At 42.1% G+C, this 23,372-nt stretch overlaps 1 protein-coding gene across 1 annotated transcript in view; it reads left to right on the forward strand.

The window, feature by feature from the left end:
• CAMK1D (calcium/calmodulin dependent protein kinase ID) overlaps positions 1 to 23,372 on the forward strand; it is a 219,319-nt gene that overhangs the window by 187,479 nt on the left and 8,468 nt on the right. The window contains exons 6-10 of the mRNA XM_042815362.1: positions 143 to 218; positions 8,085 to 8,197; positions 10,548 to 10,626; positions 20,300 to 20,387; positions 20,913 to 21,048. Coding sequence (XP_042671296.1) covers positions 143 to 218; positions 8,085 to 8,197; positions 10,548 to 10,626; positions 20,300 to 20,387; positions 20,913 to 21,048 — 492 coding nt within the window. The remainder of the gene's footprint in view (positions 1 to 142; positions 219 to 8,084; positions 8,198 to 10,547; positions 10,627 to 20,299; positions 20,388 to 20,912; positions 21,049 to 23,372) is intronic.

The raw sequence follows: 23,372 nt of genomic DNA on the forward strand, positions 1-23,372 counted from the left end.
AAAACATCAGAATTTTTTAAAGGTGAGGGTTGAACGTAGGTGACAAAGAACTTAAGGTTTCAGGGAGCACTGTCAACTCCTACTTAACAACATTCCAGTGGTTGGTCTTGTAACTTGTGCTTGTTTGGCTTTTTTATTTCAGCTCCTGAAGTGTTGGCCCAGAAACCCTACAGCAAAGCTGTGGACTGCTGGTCCATCGGCGTCATCGCATACATCCTGTGAGTACCCACTGGGTTTTTGATCACACGCAGCTTTTGAACCTGCAATATATTCTTCCACCATATTTGTATGCTCCAAGAAAATTCATCTCTGATGCTTGTGAGCCAAGATAAAATGGACTTTGGATACCTTCTAGTTACATAAAGGCTAAAAATTGGGCAGAAACAATAGTAAATGAACCAGAACCCTTCAAAAAGTGAAAATCCCTGCTCCTGACTGAATTACATGTTGTACAGTAGTATGGACTTCTTCAGACCATGGTGTTAGTGAAGCTATTCCCTCATCTGCTCAGGTTAGCTTTGACCAGAAGCAAGTTTGATCAAGTCCAGAGGGCATAGCATCATGCCTATAGGTGTATCCTGAAGTGTCATAGAATCACAGAATGGCTTGGATTGGAAAGGACCTCAATGAAGTACCAACGGCACTTCTTTCCTTGAGGAGGTAGTCAAAGGAACAAGAGCTTTTTACATACTATAGTGAATTATTTTCACCAAAGCTCAATATAAAATGAGATTTCTACTGAAAATGGTGGATCATTTTCTTTAACACCTCCAGCATCTCTAAACTTCTGGTCTCATAGGAGAAGATGAGCTTATTCCATTCCTGTCCTGCTCATACCAGAATCGTCATGCTTTCCTTTCTTATTTTTTTATTTTTGCATTTAAATTTTTTTACAACTGTCAGAGTTATACAAAGCTGAAGGAAAAAAAAAAAAAAAACTACTTCAACGAGAGAGCAGCATTAAAGCATTCCTGTTTTGTTTCCTTTCTCCTTGTACAAACATTTCATGGCCTGTCAACACGAGTAACTTTTTGATGTATTAGGTGCAATTGTGTCAGGACACACCTCTTTGCACTGTTATCCACTCTGTGCAATGTTCATTCTTTACAATTTCATTTAGTCTTAAACAAAATAGCTTTTATATATAAAATAGTATGAGAACACTTTGTTTATTTGCTTGTATGTACTTCTATTTAAAGTAAAGCCCTGCCTACAAACATTAGCCTTATGGCTGGCTTTGCCATTCTACGTGAACATTTGAAAACTACTTGAGTACAAAACTTTGCAGGGGGATGGATTTGACCTGGAGCAACAATCAGCAGATGGGTTCAAAAAACTGTTACATAACAAAGCAAAAATCAACAGTGCTGACACTGACTTTTTGTCAAAACCCAGCAGGGGCAAGGAAGCAGCCAGGCATCAGCAAGGAAGGGGCCAGACATGCCAAAATACCTCAGAGACTGCTTCATACATCACTTCCTAATGCTCTTTTAGATGAGGGTGGAGTGTGTTGACCCAAACTAACCATCCTGCACAAGCAAATCTGAAAATGGGAGACCCAGATATTTTCTTGGTATTTTTCATCCTTGCTAGCCCTTAGTGGACAGTCAGATAGAGTTGTTCCTTTTGCTTTCATAGTTCTTTGCTGAGTACCAGCTTCAAAATGTAGAGAGAGGAGGATGCAGGTGGAAAACAGTAAACAGTACTCTACTCTGCCTCACTTCCAGGCCTGACTAGTGCCCAGGTTCAGTTGAACATCATATATTCACTGTGAAAATATGTGTCCATCTGACAGCCTGCAGAATGGGGGGACTAGTTCCCTGGGGATAAATTTGTCTCTTCTTTCCTCCAAGTCCTTCCTTTCAGTCCCATTCAACTATAGTTCATGGACCAAAGATTTTTGCTACTGGCAGACCTGATGTGATTTCATTTGCTGCTTTTAATATGTTTTGCTGTGGAATGAGACAGCACTAAGCAAACTTCAGCCCTGCAAAAGAAAACATCTTCAGTAAGGGAAAGGTTTTAATCTTTTCCATAAATCATGTGAGGCTGCTCTTTTTATCAGGTCCACTTTAGTCATTTCTTGCTCTGTTTTCAAAATCAACACATGTTGGTCTTTCCAGACAATTTTGCATTTGCTTTACAGGGAATTCTCAGCCCTGAGGGCTTAAATCAGCTCAGTAAGAATGAATCCCTGTGAATTCCTGTTTGCAGGACAAGGAAACCTTTTCAGGGTTTCAGTGCTTCATGTAATGAGGTCCTGATTTGTATTATGTACAGTCGAAATTAATGGCAATGATGTGTTGCCTGCCATAGGAGTGCAGCATAGGAGTCTGAGTCTGTAACTCAGACTGCTTGAGTGGAATTAGGTCTGAGATTAAACTAATTCCTGGAATGTTTCTGCTTGCAAGTTACCGCTTCTAGCTCCTGGAGAATCAGCAGCACTCCAGAATCCATGTCAGCTATCTTCACATAGATGCTTAGTGATAATCTGAGCCATCCACGGAATCCCACTTGGACTCAAGCTGCGACTGCCACTGATCCAATCCCCTCAGCCCTGTGCTGTACTGCTAGCCAGACACAGGTGTTTCCTGTGCTTCAGTGACATGGGTGTTCCAGAGCTTCTTCTCTCATGCTGGACTCTACATTTGGGCACAACCCAGACTGTGTTGATACAAACAGTCACTTCATGAGAAGGTGATGTTCAGTTGCCTAAAATATGCATTTAGAGCCACTCTGGGGTGGCTCCAGGACAGCCACATGGATTTGACAAATGTATCACAGTGCTGAGATCTTTCTTCTGGAGTGGCAGATGGAGGCCAAGTGGGATAGAGTGGACCATGTGGGATAGCACCAGATGCTTGTTCTGAGGGCACTGAATCATTCCCTTGCCCATCCCCAGCCCTCCGCCTTCATGGAACAATTTCATCTGCTTTAATAGTGCATTTGCATTATTCTTCATTGTCATCATCTCTGGTGACTGTAATGGGAGCTTAGGAACCCAGCGCACACTTACCTGTCCTAATCTTGAACTGGATCTCCCTTTTCTTGTAGAAACAGCCATGATGTGCCCTTGTTGGAAAGTGAATTTCAGAGGAGCACTGAATATAGAAAAAAATAGAGGTTCTTCCCTAACAAAGAAGGAAGTACCCCTTCTTGAGTGTCTGACACCACAGTGGTGGGAGAGGTTTAATATCTAGGTTAGTCACCTTGCAAGTGCTGCACCACCAAACCAGGTGGAGATGTATTTATGCATAGGGCAATCCAAGCACATCACTTTGCAGCATCTCCACACCTCTCCCATGACTCTCACAGCCCCTCTGAACAAACTGTTGTCATTTAAGAAGACGGGGAAATCCAACACGGAAGCCAAGCATATATTAAAGATGTTTTGAGCTATTATTACCATAAGTGGCTTGAGTGCCTCCAGACACAAGCCCAGAATCACATGAAAGCCTTCAGTTTATGATACTGGAAGAACAAACTCTTTCTGGGGCACCGACGCTTTTGACAGCTATTTGTTTCTGTAATAGACAAGGTGAAAGATGTCTTAGGAAAGAATACCTTTGTTTCAGTGCCAGTTTCTAATGCTTCTCATTAATGACATCCAGATTGTAGAGGCTGCACCAGCAGAGTTTTTATCAAGACCTGTTTTGCATGAGAAGTCATTATTCGCAAGAACTAATTTTAGCAGCTTGAAATTTCCTGTTATTCCAGTTGCAATATTTCTCAGTTTGAAACAACCTCCTTGTTGAGTTCAGCTTTTTATATATCACAAGATAGCTTTGATATTTGTTCAGCTTCAAAATATAATAGATGAGAAGAGTGGGAGACCTCTCTGGACTCCCTGTAGCTGGATTTTGGACCTGTGTGAGTCACATGAAAGTTTGTAAAGCCTGGGAAGCTAAAGTGATTGCATGCATGCCTGATATAGATTAAGTTAAGTTAGTTGATGCAAAGAAATAGTAGAAAAACATGTTCCAAAGCTGGAAAAGAGCATGGGGCCACAGAATGCTTTGCCTCAGCTGCTATCTGTTCATACTCAACACATACCATCTCTTCTGCACTAGGATGAATGCGTTTTAGCTTGGATTTTCTTCTCACTCTGTTCATTGATAGGACAAGTGAATTACCAGTTGGCTAATATTGTTTATAAAGGAAGGATATGTGGAGAGAAATCTTGGGTCATACCCTTTCTTGGACTTTTTTGCTGCTGTGTTGCTTTTCATTTTCAATTAGATGTGCATACATCCATGTTTGAGGTGTCTGAATAAGAGAATTAGCCATGGCCATACTGGTACACAGTATGATATTTCAGAAAAAGTTTTTACTGAAGTCATGCACTGAGAAAAGATTGAGAGTCTCATTGGGAAAGTGAGTGATAACTTAATTGTTTGGTACTAGAACGAGAATAAGTGGAGGGAAAACATACATGGGTAAGTTGGATTGCTCAGGATACCACATTCAAAGACTGGGAAAATAGCCTCAAATTATTTCTCGTCATTGCTTGGTTCTTAATTTATTTTTTACTCCCCATAGTAATATGTCCTTGTCCACAGTTTCATGAGGGCATTACCATTGGCCAGCATGAAGATTTATTCTCAAAGTAAGAAATACATGTGTTTAACCATAAAAGCAGCACTTGGGTGACTTTCCAAACCATATATCTCAGATCTTTGAACATTTACTGAGGTCTTTGCTCTGATCTCACTAAAAAATTGCTTGTAAAGCTAACCCCATGCTTCTAGTGTTGCAGATTGTACACTGACCATGCAAGTGGGTTATTTAGCCTTCAGTATCATCCACAGTATGCAATGGAAGCTTGCATGGATGTGCTTGCTCTGCTTGTTGAGAAGGTGTGTCTGGCATTCCTATTGTGCTCTGCTATGGCTTCTTGAGATGGTTTTTGGCAGTGTCTTTCTTTTGTGTATCCACCTTTGTTTCTCTTCTTTACATCCCATTCTTTTTAAAGACAAGACTGGGAATAGGAGGTTAAGGGAAAATCTGTTGCTGGTGTGATTTAGTTACTAAATAATTATTTTTAAAAAATGCTTTCATTCGGTGAATCTACAAGAAAATAATGGCAAGTAATAGCTGACTGAAACTCCCCCAGGACAATGCAGAGTTCTTTCACATTGGAGACAGAGGGGTTATTTTTATATCTTTGTATATCTAAAGAAATGCAGCAGAACCTCTGATAGCAAGGGCATTTTTTTTCACACAGAAATGTCCCAGCAGATGGAAATGAATTTGGTGGGATTTTGATTCTGTCAGAATTAAACCAGATTTATTATAAGCTTTGGAAGGTGGCCCAGTTGTTGGAAGTCCAGCAAAACTTCTTCCAGCCATAAATGCACATTAAGCTAATTTACTAGGGTTTTCCCATCCTTTGCTGCAAAGCCAGAGCTGGCTCTAAGTTATGCTAAAACTTCTGTGTCTTCCCAAACTCTGGTGTTAAAGAAAAGGACAGCAAGGCATCCTATATTTTGGCTCCCACCCCATAATTCTGGCAGAATATCCATGTGTTTTCCTCTCACGTGCCATCTCCTCAGTCTTAAGTAGCTGGCTTCTTTCTTCCATGTCCTCAATGGTTTGTCTCCTGGAGAAATACCCTTGGGTCCCTGTTTGTGCAATGTTTGTCGCCTCATCCTCACCAGAGCCAGGACCCTTCCCTATGCTCAGCTTGCTCTCAGGCAGGGATGTCCCTGTCCACAATTAGGAATAGTGACTACCCTTCTCAAGCTCTCTCCATTCACCACTGAAGAGATGGAAGTCTGGCAGTGAAACACAAAGGGTGATTATAGGGCTCATCATGACAGAGATAAGGGGATCAGCACCTTCTGAAAGACCTCTTCTGAAAGCTGTGGGGACATCCCAAAGGTAGATAACCAAACATGTAGATTCACAGACCAGACTTACGGAAGTTTGGGAAGAGCTTGGAGGAGCTTGGGATGAGCTGGAAGTGTGTAGAGAAGGTGGAAGGCTCTGAGAGGGCTCTTGCTGGGGCATGCATGGCTTGGCTCTGCCCCGGCAGTGCTACCGCCTCCAGCTCTGTGTTGCTCAGCACTTTGCTCCTATGTTTTGCTGCCACAAGCATGTATAAATCATCGCAGCCCTAACTTGTGCTCTTGTACCTTTGCCAAGGTAATTAGCACACTGTACATTTTAAGAGAGTTATTTCTCTCTCTGGAGCAGCCTGACAGCACCTCAACATGCACAGTGCTGTCTGCTCGCCTTCAAATGCTTTTATCAGAGCAGTTTGATTTTCTTTTAAGGAAAGTGCTGAGGAAGGCAAGAAGTTAATGAAGGGCTGTCAGGCCTCTTGTACAGAGCCTACAGAGTCCCTCAGGGAAGAGGAGCAGAGGGCCAGCTCTGAGCACCTTTGGAGGAGTCGTTCTCCACCCTGAACACTTCTGCACCATTTTAATCTTCTTTCCATGTGGAAAAGCAGCTTTAGGGGCTTTTGTTTAAATTTACCATTTCCAATGGCCTTTTCATATGTCATTTCCAGTATATTATAGGAATCTATGCATATTATAGGAATTACTGCATCAATTCCCATACACAAGGACATGCCCATCAGGTAGGTACGTGGCACTACTTCAAATGTAATTTCTTGTCTGGCATGAGGTCATCTTGCTTGCTTCTGATAATGGCAGCCATCCAGTGAGAAATAAATGAGAACTGTCTCATCTGTTTTGAAAGATAAAGAGAGAGATGTCTGATTCAGTCGAACCACAGTGGATTCATTACAATGCTGCAGATTTCAGTAGAATTCTTCCAGGTCAATATGAGTCTGATGCAGATCAACATCTCACTCCCCATTTAAATTATTTATCAAGCACACTGACTTTTTGGAGCTAACAAAACATTGCTCTTTTCACCCTCAAGTGTTGAGTTGGGTCAAATAACCTCCAGGGCAGCTGGCTGGCTTTGGGTTATAAATAACTTGAGTATTTCATTTCTTACAATTTCTCCCCCCTCACTCTGTTTTTGCTGCAGTGTAATGTTTCAGCTAGATCTTTGATCTGCTTATAACAGCTGACTCTCTCCAGATAAATACTTTATTGAGGTGGACTGACTCAGGGTTTAAGGAAAGTGTAGCAAAAAGATGATTTCACTATCAGGGAAGAAAGTGAAAAAAATAATTTTTACTATAAACAGAGATAAGACAAGAAAGTGCAACATCCCTATGGAGATAGAGCTGGAAAGCTCTGTGTAACTGTGAGCAGAGGGTTTACTAAAACCTTGGACCAGCCTCTGAAGTAAATCTGATATTGCAAAACTGGTGTTAAAAATGAAGAAGATATGTCTGCCCAGACAGAGACAAGCTACAGCATGCAGCATCACCCAGGCAGGAGTCTCTGAAACACAAGCTTTGTGGCTGCATTTCTTCAGTGCAGTGCTGTTGATGGGGTTCCCATGTCCAGCATTTGCAGGGTTGGAGGAGCCGTGTTTTGACAGAGTGAATGTCCTGCTCCCTACAGCACAGGTAGAGTGCTTCCTGAATTCTTTTGTTCAAAGTACACAAATAACATTCAATGTCCTGCTTGTCTTTGGGCTTGGTTTTCTAATTATGGGTACTGAAGACCAGGATTGCTGCTAGCCTTAGGCAAGGTAGGCAATTTGATGGGGCCAGCAAGATTACTTGCAGTAATGAGAAAAGGAGAGATTCTTCTGATGCAGCAGCAGGTCAATGTCCAGCTCATGCAGGCTCTGCTGCTCTTATATCCCATGAGACCTCCCTTTACCACATGTAGAGGAGAGAATGGAAGGGCTCATGGCTGTAATGTGCAATTATTATTCTGCCTGCACACATGAAAGCATACAGAGAGGAACCAGGATATCTGTGTAAGTCAGTGTAGCGTCAGTTGCATCAGGTTTCCCTGAAGAATTACTATTTATGCAGGACAATGCTGATCTTCAAAAGTGTTGGTTTTTTTTAATATGTTCCTGAACAGTGCTCGCAAGGTAATGCTTGCTTGAAAACCTAATGGGGCGACTCTTAAACAAGTTTCTCCTCCCTCTTCTTTCTCACCTTCTTGGCAAAGACGGATCTAAGTGTCAATTGTCTTCTCCATTAGGCTCTGTGGGTATCCTCCTTTCTATGATGAAAATGACTCCAAACTCTTCGAGCAGATCCTCAAGGCAGAGTATGAGTTTGACTCTCCGTATTGGGATGACATCTCTGAGTCTGGTAAGAAGCTCCTTTATTTACCACAACTAGGCATGCATGCAACAATGCCTGTTGTAGGTATCTTCCATCATGTGTGAGAATGCACCCTCTGCTGTGTGTGGACCTTCTTTAAACTGAAAGTCATTGGGAATGCCTGTGGTTATTTTAACTAAGTGGTTACAGAAAGTTATTTTTTCGGGAGAGAAAATTAAGTACCATTTCATCCAGAACACATTCAATACATCTGCGACAAAAAGTGAAGATAGCAGAAAACTGTCCTGAGAAGACAAATTCCTTCAATATCTTTATAAAATCAAAATAAAATGCAGATATTTTATGTGTCACAAATAAATAGAAAAACTAGTTTGACTCTGCTTCTAAAACTGTACTATGGATCCAAAGGTGAGAATGCAGTGCAGCAAAAAGAAGCACAACACAAGAAATTCCCCCTGTCCACAGAGGTGTTCAAGGTTCAAGGTTGGAAGAGGCCCTGGGCAGCCTGGTCTAGTACTAAACGTGAATGCTGGTGGCCCTGCCTGTGGCGGGGGTTGGAGATTCATGATCCTTGAGGTCCCTTCCAACCCAGGACATTCTGTGATTCTGTGAAATCAATAGCTTCTAAATGAGGATGATAATCAGATTTGCTAACTGGGACTGCTATCCATGTGGTTGGTCCCAGATAGCTGCCCCTCTGCTCACCCAGTTCCTCACCCAGTGGGAAGACATTTAACCCACTGCCTGGACCTGCGGAGGCATGGCCAGCATTGTACCCTGTGGGACCCACTGTTGGGCTGCAGCCTTCAGGAGATCACACAAGCTCAGTTTCCTTGCTCTGTCCAACCTGGGGAAATGCCTGCCATTTCACACAGTGGGAAAAATAAAGTTTAGGAAAATTTTACTGTATGAAAATATCTCTAGAAATACATGATTCTGATTTCTTAGTGCGCTGATTAAGTAAGATGTAAAAAGAAATGTTTTATTTTAAAGTTAATTATATGTCTGCTACCTCCTCATAAAACAACATTACATGCTGCTAACATCTGTGGTCTAGATATCATTGTGTGGAATTGCTTAAAATATATGTGGTGAGTGGTTCTTTTTAAGCCCATAATAGTTTTCTGAGAAAATATGAAGGTCTTCTGGCAGACCCCTTTGCATTTCCAAGGAGAAAGTTCATCACCTAAAGAAGCACAAAGATTTTCTTGCAGTGTTTGGTTTTGTTGGGACCCTTCAGCTGCTCTCTCCTGAAACTGCTGAATGCACACCAGTTTGCGACGTCCACTAGCACCAATTACAAACACACTCCTTCTTGCCCAAGAGACTCTCTTTTCCTCAGTAACTTGCTTTTGAATTACACCATGTGTCCTCTTCACTGCCCGTGTGCAAGGTTGCTTGGAATGAGCAATGAAAGTCTCCTCTAGCTGCAGTGCTGACCTTCTCTTTGACTTTCAACTTACCAAGATCTTCAACAGATATGACCATATTCAGACCAGAAGTCAGAAGTTCTTGGCTGACCAGGGAACATGGAGCTACCAATCTCGAATTCTGCTCATTCCAAATTATTCACATTGCTTCCAAGTGTACCTGCCACATTAAATAGTTTGGATTGGTCCTGAGTCATTTTGGTTATGTATGTATTAATAAATGACAAGAGAGCTAGGGCCATTTTCTGGCTCTGGTAGCACTTGGTGGCCTGGTTCATATGTTAAATCTATTTTTGCCTTCAGAGCAAGGCAGCTGCAAGCATCTTGCTTACAGGAAACAGGCCCTGCTAGTTCCCAAAAGATGTCTGGAAAGGAGCTGCTTGATCTCCATGACACTTTTACCAGGGACAACTCACAAAAGTAAATGATGGCTTCCATCAGTTGTGAACATTATCATAGAATCATAGAAACTTTTGAGTTGGAAGAGACCTTTAAAGATTAATTTATTTAGATATCAGTCTTCAAAGTCCAACTCCCCTGCACTGAATAGGGGTCATTCTACAGCTAGATCAAGTGCGCAGTGCCCCATCCAGCCAGACTCTGAGAGTTTCCAGGGATGGGACATCCACCATTCCTCTGGGCAACCTGTGCCAGTGCCTCTCCACTCTTACCACAAAAAACTTCTTCTTCATATCCAATATAAATCTCCCCTTTTTTAGTTTGGAACCATTTCTCCTTGTCTTATCCCAGCAGACCATGACACTGTTTCATTTGCTGGCTCAGACATAGTCTTCGCATAACCTGAGCAACATGTTCCATAGCTATGAGGAGTTCTCTCATTGATTTCTTTGTTGTTGGGTATGCCTGGGAAACAAAAGTCTGAACATCCTGAAGAACTGAACATCAAAACCTATTGCTTTGAATTATTCTTTTTTTTTTCTTCACAGCTAAAGACTTCATTCGGAATTTGATGGAGAAGGACCCTAATAAAAGATACACCTGTGAGCAAGCAGCACGGCACCCCTGGTAAGCAACAGTCACCTGTGTGTGAAACACTCTGGACAGAAAATATCGTTTAATGTTCATGGTGGAAACATTTTTTATGCCACTTGGCTTGCTAGTGTCCACTAAATAACCCCTGCCTTGTATCTTCTAGATTTTCCTGGAAAAACATGCTGGACTTTAATCTCTTGTTATTCAACCTGTTGAATATCCATGTAAGGGTTCAGTGAAATAATGCATTATTTTGACCAGAGTGCAGCAATGGGATGCACTGAAATTACCTCACCCAGGAAACACGTTTAGAGGCAAAAGATCAAATTCTGCAGGTGTGCAGAAAGATGGGTATCACCTGCTCTTAAGGTCATTGCCAAGGTAACATCAGAGCTCTTAAGAGCACCTCAGGAAGTAGGAAATCCTCTCCTGTGCTTCACAAATGATAGCCCACATCTTCACTTCATGTTTACAGTAAGGGCCTGCTTTTGCATGTTGTTTGCCCTGCCTTGTTGAATGCGAGAAGCAGGAAACCATAAAGTGGGATAAGCTGAGACTGCATTGGTTCCAGCAATTGGCACTACAGCTTCCCTGCAGTGACTACAGGACTTGGACTGCCTGTGCTTGTAATTTAGTCCTCCACTAAGTGCTTTACATGAGGTCACACCTTTGCACGTGGATGACGTGACCAACGTTACCTAAGGATTATATGGCTGAAACAGGAATGGCTCGTGTCCTTTGATCAACTCTGACTGGCTTAACACCATCCTACGCTACCAACCGCACCCAGAAATGAGCTTTTAGACACAAGTCTTCTATGTCAAGGGTCATTTTATATGAGGCAAGATATTATTGTTAATTGTTACAACAGCTGCAACAGAAAGGAGTCAATGACAGGATGTTTTCACCCCAGGTGCACAGTAGACTGTGCTTTTTTGTCATCACAGTTACCACAAATACTGTTTCCTTTTGCAGTTTCTGGAGTGCTGGCTGTATAAGAGCTTAAGGCTGTTCATTTCTCTGGGAAAAGAATTTTCTCCTGAGTGTCCTTAGCCACTCAGAAAAGCCACTGAGTCACTTTGGCTAGCTCAATAGCTTGATGGATCTTAAAACCATCCCAGTGATGCAATCTGCACCCAGTGATCAGCCTCAAATAGTGGAGCTGAGGGTATAAAGCATGCTAGCAAAAGCACAGGCAGAGATATTATTGGTGTTTTTCTGAGTAGTTTCAGCTTCAGGTGTTCATGCTCCTCTCTCTGACAACCCCTGGTTGGTCTCACTGCACTGCTGCTCCCACTCCTGGGACTACATGGATGGTAAATCCTTTTAAAGGTTTTGACAGAGGGAAAAATACCATTCTGACTTACTTACTTATGTTTTTTTTTTAACCAATACACCGATGAATTACCCTTATCATTAATTAATAATTTGGCACTCATGAAGCTGTAGTAAGTTAAGACCATAAAAGTAGGCACTGATTTCTTCATGGTAGGAGTGATGTATTGATGTCTGGCTGTTGGTTGCTGTGATACCAGATTAGGCTGAAGATAAGATTAAGGCTCAGGATTTACAATTAAAAAGTTGTAGGAGAGTTTTGGAATGGAAGGAAGGAAATTCAAATCATAAAAAAAAAAAAAAAAAAAAAAAGAAAAAAAAAAAAAGATTTTTTTTCATCTTCTTTGTGACAGTGAAGAACTTTTTACTGATGGTTATTAGCTGGGTCAGTGTCTGGCATCAGTGTGAATGGGAGATGGGAAGAAGTCAACACCTGGGTCTGCCCTCTGTCCAGTGGCCCATCAATAATTGTGTTTCCCATCAATAAGTCCTGCCTGTGTGACAAAAAAGAAATCTGGCAAGTGAAATCCGGCTCCTATGAGATGCAAAAATATAAACTTCTAAATGATACTAACCTGAACCTCAGGAAATTAAACAAGTTTCAAAAGCCAGTATTAGAAATACAGAATAAACAATGGGAATGCAACTCCCAGCAGAGAATGAAGTGACCATTTGTATAACTGAGAGGCAGATTTTCCAAAGCCTTAAATCCAAGATACACAAAGTGTAAGCATCCAGCTCTTGGCCCTGCTTCATCTGTGTTGGTTGCTGGAGTGCAACAAAGAAACGTGGCACTTGTAACACACACAGCTTCTCGGCCTTCTTAAAGGAACAAAATGATTCAATATGATTAAAAGGATTTTCATTTTTCTTTATTCTTTGTTTTTTTTTTTTTTTGGCATGTCATTGCCAGAAGCCGATGAAAACTCACAGACTGTTCCATTATGTTTGGTATTTTCTACAGAATCCAGTCTTCCTTTGAAAAACCAATCCCAGAAAGGGGTTTCTTCCATCTCTGTGTCAGGGGTCTTTCTCGGCCAGTCTCACTTTGCAGGGCAGTGATTCTTTTGCAGGGCTGCCTCCCCTGCATCAGCCTTTGAGATGAAAATGGCACTGCAGCGGAGAAGCTGAAAATATTCATCGTGTTATCCCCACTCCATCCCAAATCCACCTCTGCCCCATGTGATCTGCAGACCACAGCAGATGGCAATGGACTACATGCTGGTGTTTTAAGGAGCAGGAGGGTTGTGCAGCGAAAGCAGTGCATGAAGATACCGAGAGAGATGACTTCAGGTCTGCCTCTCTCCTCCCCATTGTGTTCTTGAGTAGATGACTCAATGTGTTATTTCCCCTTGCTCTGAAAACCTTCCTGTAACATAAATGTTGCTGTTATGGCCCTCTCTAGAGAGAGGTGCAGTGATGTTTGTGGGGTTTGGATCCTGCAGTGGTAAACAGTTGCGGTTTTGGATAGTCAAGGCCACTCACCCGCATGGTATCTGTTATTTCAGAGCTAGGATCTCCTTCTGCCAAGCCATTGCTCAAGAAGCACTTTCCACTCAGATTGCTTATGCCAGGAAATCATGAGTTTTTACCGTTCCTTTTCTAATTCTAACCATGATATCTGTTGCAATGGCATCCTCGCCTCCCTTTTGAAGGAGGAGAAGGTCTTTTCAGTGGAGGAGGAAGAGTGGAGCTCAGTGCTTCTTCTTGATGGTCAAGTGTGTCCTTCCCACAGACTGGACATTGGCTTCCAGCAAGTCCAGACGAGTTCTTTTGCCTTGTGGTTGCTGGAGGCATCCAAGGCCAGGCCGGATGTGGCTCTGGGCAGCCTGGTCTGGTGGTTGGTGACCCTGCACATAGAAGGGGCGTTGAAACTAGATGATCATTGTGGTCCTTTTCAACCCAATCACAGGCCATTCTGTGATTCTGTGATTCTATGATACGGGTGCAAGTATTTAGCCAGCACAGACTACCATGACCATTACAATGGGGACACGCCATAACACCTTCTCACCTTTTCAGCATATATCCCTGTTGCAACCTCAGCTTCCATAGTGTCTGCATAGTATTGTCTTCAGTGTGTGATGAAAACTAGTGCAAGTACATAAATCTCCTGGCTTAGCTGGAGAAAAGGATGAAGCAGAGCAGTATAAACAGAGAAGTGGCTCTATGTAATGACATTTTCCAGCTTTCTCTTTTCTGTCTCCTGTGAAATCTTTTACCTGCAGTGCAAGATCTTCATGGTCATCTAAAAGTTAGGAAGAAATCTGCCAAATCATGAATACTTAACACATATATTATCATCTAATTGTGATAAGAATATATACCTGTGTATGAGATGGCTGCCTGGTTGGGTGACTGTGTTGTTTCACTGTGTAATACTTACGAAGAACAAGTTGGTTCCAAATATTCCACTAGTTTCAATTACTATGTTTTAATTAAAAACTTTCAAACAAGTAAATTGCAAGAACTGGATCTTTCAAAATATGACATTTGTGCCTTTAAGGGTAGTAATCTCTTGGAATTTTGGGAAACTGCTCAAGAATAGCCGCCTATTCACATGACTAAATGTTTGTACAGGATCAGGCCCTAAAAAAAGTAAATACTTCTTCCCAATGGCCCATTTTTCTGTGCTGTATCTGCTCCCCACATGCTTGCATTTACGTGATATTTTGCTATTTATAATCAAATGGCCTTGGCAGGAGGACGGTATGTTAAACTTGGAACTGGCAGAAAAGGAGGCTAATAATTGCAGTGAAGTATGGTAGCAGAAGCACTACAATATGTAAGACTTGTTGGTATAATGATTACACCCTAGCCTATACAATCTGTGCATTTATACAGATTTCTCCAGTTTAATGTACAGGTGACTTATGCTTCCCATTGGAAAAATGATTTGTTTTATAGAGTATCTTTCACTGCACTTTTCACTGTTTATGATGTGCTGCAAAAGGTGCAGTGTTCCGCTTCATTATTCCATTGTGACTTTTCAGAAAGGACGATGAAAACGAAGGTAACAAAAGAGCAGGGTGATTTTGCTGCTGATTGATACGTCTTAATGTTTCCCAAGCTCATATTAATGACAGCAATTAAATTTATTAAATATACTGCCATGTCAGGACCCACATCCTGTTCAAGACAGCAGCTCAGGCAGCAGTAATTAAGGGTGAGAAGCAGAAACCCAAGAACTTGTTTGTTTTTTTTTTTTTCAGCTGTAGGACCACATTGCACTCCCCATTGGGTCGAGCTGGGTTCTGCAGCCCCATGGCTGGCCCCACATTCAGTCTCCAGCCTGGGCGCAGAGGGAAGGAAAAGAGTCCTCAGTTGGAGAGGAGAGGGTCTAACAGTTAAGAAGTTGATGTGTGAGCTGAAAGAGGTGTCATAAATTTATTTGCTTTGTCCTGCATTTCCCAAGTGACTTTAAATGAGATTTAGAGCTGTGTGCTGAAGCTGGTTCTGGCATCATAGGCAACTGGGAACATCTGCATTGAAGGTGATGTATGTATCCCCTCCCTGTATTAACTGTATAGGAGAGAAGAAGGTTGTGGCACCTAAAATGTTGTGACACCTGCGTTAGCAGATACGAGCATGGCCTTCACCCTTCCCCACTGCCTATGGAGTGAGGGGGTGGACAGCTGGGACATGCCGACATCCATCCCCACCTACACTGAAGACTATAAAGCTTTGGCAAGGACTGAGCCTCTGCAGATTATGACCATGACCCTGAGTGTTTATTATGTGCCAGAGAGCACAAGCCAGATAATAATTTCCACCCAAGGAAAGGATACAGTTTACAAAGAGCTCAGTTCTCTGACAATGCTGTTTGAAGTGTGAAAAGGGCTCCCTGAAGAGAACTGCTGATGTTTACAACATTAAATCAAACTCTTATCGAGTTCATCCCCACACTCTATTTATTTTGGAGCATCACTGACATTGTATGTGTGTATCCATGTTTATACACATGCATGTGTGTATATGTGTTTGTACAGAAGAGTTATGATCCTTCAGTGTTATCCATTACAGCTAACTCTAAATTCCTGTCATCATACTCAAGAGCACTTCCAATCACTGCTTGGCCAGCTCAGCATTTAAGGTGGCTGCCTTCACTGGGTAGGAAGGTTCATAAAGTAATGCTAGATGAAAGACTCTGCCTGCCATCATGAGTAGGGGAGACATGACATGCAAGAGATATATGCTTGCACACCATGCAAAGGACCATCCAAAAGTAAACTCATTGTTTTTTTCTTTGTTGGAGGCTCCTTTCAAAGCTTGAAAGTGCTATGGCTAGTGAAATTGATGTGATAGCTTTGAAACTGGATGGAGAACTAAAATAAATTGGATACAATGAAATAATATCATTAGATGAGATTCCTCTTATCTGCAGGACCAGATTTTCAATAGTATTCATAAGCACTGTCCTTGTTATCTTCAGTGGAGGTATTTGTGATGGAGAGTAGTCTGATTGCTGTCATTGGTGTCCAATTCCTTGTGCTGACACATTCAAGTTGGATATAAGAACAGCTTCAACACAAAGCTCCCCCAAAACAGTCAGGATGTAGCTGCAGAACAGGAGCCCCAAGAGAAAATCGGGTACCTGTTGGGGTAGTGACTCCTTGCTCAGTGCTGGGATGATGCTCAGCTTGATAATAGATCATGCATTGTTCAGGTTTGTTTAGTTTTCTTCTTATGTGTGTGTGGCAACTAGAAGTAATATCTTTTACTGAGCAGGTATAGTTGGTAAAAACAAAAAAGTTTCAATGCTCTCATAGTTAACTTCAAAGTTAACTGCAAATTTGACTAAAAAAGCATCAGGTTGACCATCTCTGAAAGAGAACATGGTCCCTTTTCAGGGAAGGTGGAGCTGATCTTGTAGAAGGGCATGCTGTGATGAAGGAAGAAGAAAAAATATTGAAGTCTTTCTGTCATGAAATAAGATAAGATGGTTTAAAGCCTTTGGATATGGAGAGTTAGATAAAGGTGGAAGAGAAATTATAGCATTCCCTAAAAACAATCTCTTTATTAGACCTCATGCATCATCTTAGCATGGGAACTAAGGTTCATGATTAAAGAGCTTCAGTGTAGATATGATGATGCTCACAATACCCACCTTAGGGTGAGTTTGAGTATCCAAAACTCATCATGTTGACTATGTAAAAGATAGGACTTCTACCTGCTAACCCCCACCTCACTTGCCTGTATACTTAAACCACTACAACTCAGCAAGCCAGCACCAGAGGAACAATGTTAACGTTTCTTTTAGTTTCCTATAAGTAAGACTATACTATAAACACTGTAACACTGAGTATTTTATAAAAGTTTGAAGATTCTCCAAGTGCAAAATGCAGTATAAATGCACAGTCATCATGTTACAGCATTGCACTATTAACAAAATGATTCTTCAGAGACCTCACGGAGAACAATCCCACAGCCAGCTTTGGCATCTGGATCTGTGTTTTGGGCCACAGCATTCAACATTCCAGCACGTGTTTGAACGTCTCCTGCTGTGCTAAATTAGCCCCAGTACTGCTGTTTAAAAAATCAGAACGTAAAAAGAGCTAATGCTGCTAGAGAGACTTTAGATGTAGAATGGTCCCCACCGATATAGTGCTTGAGAGCTTCACAGGGTGTCTGTCCTCCCATTGTGAGGTTAACAAGTGTGACTCTGATTTGGGAAATATCCAGGCACTAAGACTGTTTTTCAAAGATTATCAGAATAGCACATTCAACCCAGAGTTTGTGGTATTAGAATACAGTTTGTGAACTACTGGGACCAGCAGCTTCTTACTGAAATTACCATGTTTTTCACAAAATGATCCATAAGCTTGAAAAAATATATAGGCTGTATTTGAGCTACATGCCTGATGAAAACTTTCATATAGCAAAAATGCATTTGCTAGTCCTTGTGGGGAATGATAAGTAAGGTCTGGGGGGGTATCATCCCCTAGGAACATGTTCTGCCCATGTTTCCAAAATAAAATTTGGCAAGTGGGAAGTGTGATCTGTGCTTACAGAGCTTGTTAACAAGCTCCTTCATAAAGAAGAATGCTTCATTAGCTTGGGAGGAAAAAATGTTCTTTGCAAATGTAAGTAATGTCTCTGCAACTTGGTCTTTTTGATCAGTTACTGAACAGACACTTTGGTTTGCAGTTGATCCCATATGAAGTGTTTGGCTAAATGATTTGGTTTTCTTCTGCAAATCTGTGCTATGACAGCCCCTGCTCCCAGCTATTGCATGTTGAGGGCATGTGCCTTCACTGAGAAGGTATTCATGGGTGGAGCAGAGTGTTTCTGACATTTTGGAGTGACTGTGTAGAAATTTCCTCTCCCACCACAAAACTCTTCTAGAGAACATCTGTAACAAAAGGCTTAGCTGTCCTACATGCTGCCTCAAAATGCTTATAGCAGACTGCACCTAATGGAAATCAAGAATAACGACCTCTTTACAGTGAGAGAAGTGATCAGGAGAAGCCTTCTTCAGAGGAAGATCTGAAGGTCTTCAAGTTTTCAAAACCTCTGCTTGTTTGCTTATAGGACAGGGCCCAGGAAGGGGTGTCACGTCATTTGAGAGCCATGTTTTGTTTGTGGAACCAGTTCTTCTGCCTACTTCAGACTGATGTGGCAGTGATGATCAGCAAAGTGCTCCTCTGAGATGAGGGTGGGCAATGGGAACCCTGCTCCTTCCTGATCACAATTCTGCTGGCTCCAGTACTCTTGAATAACTCATTATAGATTAGGTCAGTTGCAAGAGGCTGCAACCCTCTTCTTTTTTGGGTGATAAAGTTTTAGTTCCCCATTTTCCTTGCAAAAGTAGCGTCTTTCATCCCTCACATCTTGGGTATATGTTACCAGCAGGAAAGAGGGGAGCAGTTTGGAGGAGGCTGATCCACTAATTACACAAGCCATTGACATGAAAGTATAAATTGCTGCATGTCCTTTGAAGAACAGAGTTACAGTTCAAAATGGTCTGGGCAAAGTGAAAGAAATGTCTTCAACTCATGAGATGCATAAATGGAAACAGAAGGCTGGGGTATGTAAGCAAAGCAGTGCTGCCATTCTGCTGCCTTAGTTGGAAAACAGTGAACGGTTTGGGAACCGCCCTCTAATGAAGACGTGGGCTTGTTGGAGAAAGTCCAGAGAAGTTCACTAGATCAGAGGATTAGAAAATATGAGTTATGAGGAAACAGTGAAGGAATCAGTTTGTTTAGTCTAGAGAAGAGAAGATGGAGAGAAGGCATGATATCAGTCTTCAAATATGTGAAAGGATGCTTCAAAGACAAAGGGAATAAACTAGTTTCCATGTCTTATGAGAGACAGTGGGGCAGTGAAATAGGTTGTCTGAGGAGTCTGCATCTTTTGGAGATATTTCAGGATTGGTTAGCTGAATACCTGTCCAAATAACTTCAACATAGCTGGAGTAGGGAATGGGCTAGATGACTATCACGTCCCCCAGATTCAGATTCTGTTATTGGAGGAGGCTGGGAGGCTCTGAATCTGACGTATGTCCCATTTCTTTTGATTTCTTATCATTTTCTGTTACTAATGGACAAAACACTTCTACAACAGGGCTAAAAAAATGATTTCTGAAAATGTCACATACAATACAGGAGGCAGTCTTTGCTTCCTGTCTTCACCTACGTCAGGTAGCATTAATACCCCTAGCACATGACCTAACATTAGTTCATGAATGTGCTTATTTTTCCAAAAGATCTCGTGCCTTGGTGAGTTAAACAAGTAAACAAAATCCTCTTGAAATAGCTATGTTTATCAGAGATTGGGATGTGACTACCTACTCAAGAAACTGCACAGTATCAGTGAAGTTTCTCAGACAAGTATTGCTCAGCTTAAGCTATTTATGCAGGCAGTGCTAATACAGTATGTATCTGCTTTACTGTAAATCTCCATTAATCATGACAAATGGCTATGTACATTGCAGCGTGGCAGGAAAATCTCCAGAGCAAACAAAAATCAGACAGGTTGGAGTGGCTCTGAAAGCGACTGTATGGTTGAAGCTAAAAGTAGTCTCAGCCTGTTGATGTTAAATCTTTAGATGTAAAGGAAAAAAAAAAAAAAGAAAAGGTACAGTGTTTTCATCCAGGGCTGTAATTGTGATAGAAAGCAGTCGCACACCAACAAAAGAAGGTTGTACCTCTTTATAGCTGCCAGACCTTCAAGCCTTATCTGTGATTGCTTTTGTTGCTCCATATTTTCCACCACTGCTGCCAGCAGAGACAGAGGTGGGAAATCTGAGGCCTCATGTGAATGCAATTAGCATCTCTGCAGGAGCACTCACACCAGACTTACCTGCAGAGAAGAAGGTGTATTCAAGGAGAACAAAAGATGCCTTAAAACATGTCTTGTCTGCCTGTTTCAGGATTGCAGGTGATACGGCACTCAACAAAAACATCCACGAGTCTGTCAGCGCCCAGATCCGGAAGAACTTTGCAAAAAGCAAATGGAGAGTAAGTGACCCATCTTCAGGGATGACACTGAGGCATCTTAACTCTTCTAACACAGCAGCTGCACAGCCTTTTCAGCACATTAATGATCCAATATAAAGCTGCTTTTGTGGTCCAACCTTTTGAGCACCATAGTTTGTCCCGTCTTAGGTAACATGGCTTCACGGTGCTGGTAATAGAAGGTGCTGCATCCAGGAGTGTGACAGATGGGACCAGGTCTAAAGCACCAGCTGTGATTACATGCTATAAGGTTATGGAGCCAGCCTTTGGAAGAGGACATGAAGTGACTGGGACATCAGTGAGCTCTGTAAGGAAGGATGTGTCCAGCACAGCCTCCCTTGTGGGCAGCCACATCCAGCTGAGTGCTAGAAAGAGTGAGGATGGGGAGCAGAACTTCTAGCTTAGGAAAAGCTGGGATAACGATGGACTCATCTTGGTTGAGTAACCAAGACAAGGGCAGAAATCGCCCTTCTACCTCCAAATTTTTATTTTTCTTTCCTTTTTTTTTGTTCTTTTTTCTTCCCTCAGCAAGCATTTAACGCCACAGCAGTCGTGAGACACATGCGGCGGTTACACCTCGGCAGCAGCCTGGACAGCACAAGTGCCAGTGTCTCAGGCACACTCAGCCTCGCCACGCCACTGCCTGATGCAACCCGGAAAGATTGTGAGTAATGAGAGCAAATCTGTCACAGAATCATAGAATCACAGAATGGCCCGGGTTGAAAAGGACCACAATGATCATCCAGTTTCAACCCCCCTGTTATGTGCAGGGCCACCAACCACCAGACCAGGCTGCCCAGAGCCACATCCAGAGCCTTGAATGCTTCCAGGGATGGGGCATCCACAGCCTCCTTGGGCAACCTGTTCCAGTGCTTCATCACCATCTGTGTGAAAAACTTCCTCCTGATATCTAACCTAAACTTCCCCTGTCACAGTTCAGAACCATTCCCCCTTGTCCTGTCAAATCTATGGGAAATGCATTTTCTTTCTGCCCCCCAGGCTGCAGTCCTTGCTGCCAGTAGGTGTTGAAAATAATAACTGAAAATGGACCGAGGCTCTCATGTTCAGCTGGACAAAATGTAATGATTCTATGGGAAAAATTGACGCACTGAAAAGTTGAGCTCTCAGCTCAGTGTGGTTTTTGGGAGAGCAACATTCTTATGCTGAATAAGGACTTTCAGGTGGGAAAAAGACCCAGACACTGCTCAGCAAATAGCTGTGTATTTATCTGAAAGCTGGCAGAGTTTAGTCGATCTGTTTATGTTTAATTTCCAATTTGAGATAAAACCTTTTTTTTTTTCTTTCCCTTAAAAATTTGCTTGCTTTTCATTTTCCATGAGAGAAACTGATCCTTCCAGTCCAACCCAACTTGAGCCAGGTGAAGCTCCTGCACAAGGAAGTTCAGTTGTACGAGAGGGGCCCAGGCTCTGCATGCTGCCCCAAGACCTGTTTGTTCTGGGCAGCAGTGGAGATATTCAGGCTGCAAAAGGAGTCAGATGCTCGGGGTGTGTATTTTTTCTGAATGCCAGGAGAGAAGACATGGCAGGGGAGGCAGCACTTGGAAGGCAGAAATGTTTCTTTTGCAGTGAAGCCTATTTAATCTCTGACTGCAGGGCATTTATTTTATTCCCTTCTGTCCATCTATAGAGATTTTTATTTTTGCCCAGTGCCAAACCCTACGGCTACTGCCAGAAAAATAAAGCATCCCTGTGCTCTTGGCATGCCTCTGGCATCTGCAAAGGACTGACCAATAGCAAAGCACTTTAAACACATGCTGACAATGCAAAAATGTCGTAAACCCTTTCAGTGGAGAAATGCATCTTAATTTTGATTCCTTCCACAGTAGACTCTGTTATGTCTATAGTTTCTGCTGGCATAACTGATGGGTGATTTTGAAGGATAAAACCAGATGTATTGATTGGTGATTTTTTTTTTCATGTCAGATATAGAAGGCAGAGAAGTATTCATTTTCAGGCATCCCAGGTTAAGTTCAACAGAAGAGCTTGCCAGAAAACACTAAAGAGCTTTCCTTTCTCAAAGAAATTTACTAAAGAGAAGAGTTAGGAGATACTGGAACCCCAGGGAACTGGTGAGAAGAGTCAGGAGCAAATGCAGGGAGTGACATTAAGAGGCAACTGATGTATTTCATACGGTCCACCAAATGCCTCCTGCTGGGAAGAAGGAGACCTTGGAGATCCCTGTCCTGTCTCCTTCTTCCTTGATGATTTTCTCCGGGGTCAGATTTCTTCCACAGAAAAGATCCCATGCAGGAAGTTACATGAAACATCTGTGACACCATTATAAAATAGAATCCTGCCTAATGCTATTAGTGGTATGTTTAATGAGCTCTCCAGACAGTTTCAAATGCAGCAATTTCACATCACTGAAGATAATTAAATACAGCCCTACCCTGAGAGAAGATTATGTCAGGCTGCATCCTGATTCTTTTGCTGTGTTAGGCCAGAACAAGAAGATACATGAGGATGGGTTACACTACCTGAATCAGTTGGGACTTCTGCAATGGACTGGTCTGATTTCCAGTCTTCTGTGTCTGATTTATTTTCTTTAGATGTGATTGAACTGCCTAGATTAATTACAGAGTTTAGATCTCTGTCAAATGCCTGTACTGCTGGGAAATGGATGCAGCTGAGTGTAGGCTCATCATAGTTATCCCTGAGGCTGAAACATCACCTTCAGGCATAGGAAAGTAGGCAAAAGTCGTAACAAGCATCAAAAAGACCCAAGGGGCCATATCAGACTCTAGAGTGAGATATATTAATATAGTTTTCATCCATCCTTTACCTACCAGGCTGGAAGAATACACTGTATTTCTCATCACATCAAGCCTACATCTTTTCATCTTTTTTACATCTTGGATCTTATGGATCCAAGTTGAAGGAGGGAAGATTTAGGTTGGATGTTAGGGGGAAGTTCTTTACAAGGAGAGTGGTTAGGCCCTGGAACGGGCTGCCCAGGGAGGTTGTGGAT

The sequence above is a fragment of the Centrocercus urophasianus genome, unplaced genomic scaffold (assembly GCF_019232065.1).
Source record: "Centrocercus urophasianus isolate 14NV4802_14NV808 unplaced genomic scaffold, USGS_Curo_1.0 seq_15, whole genome shotgun sequence".
NCBI lineage: Eukaryota > Metazoa > Chordata > Aves > Galliformes > Phasianidae > Centrocercus > Centrocercus urophasianus.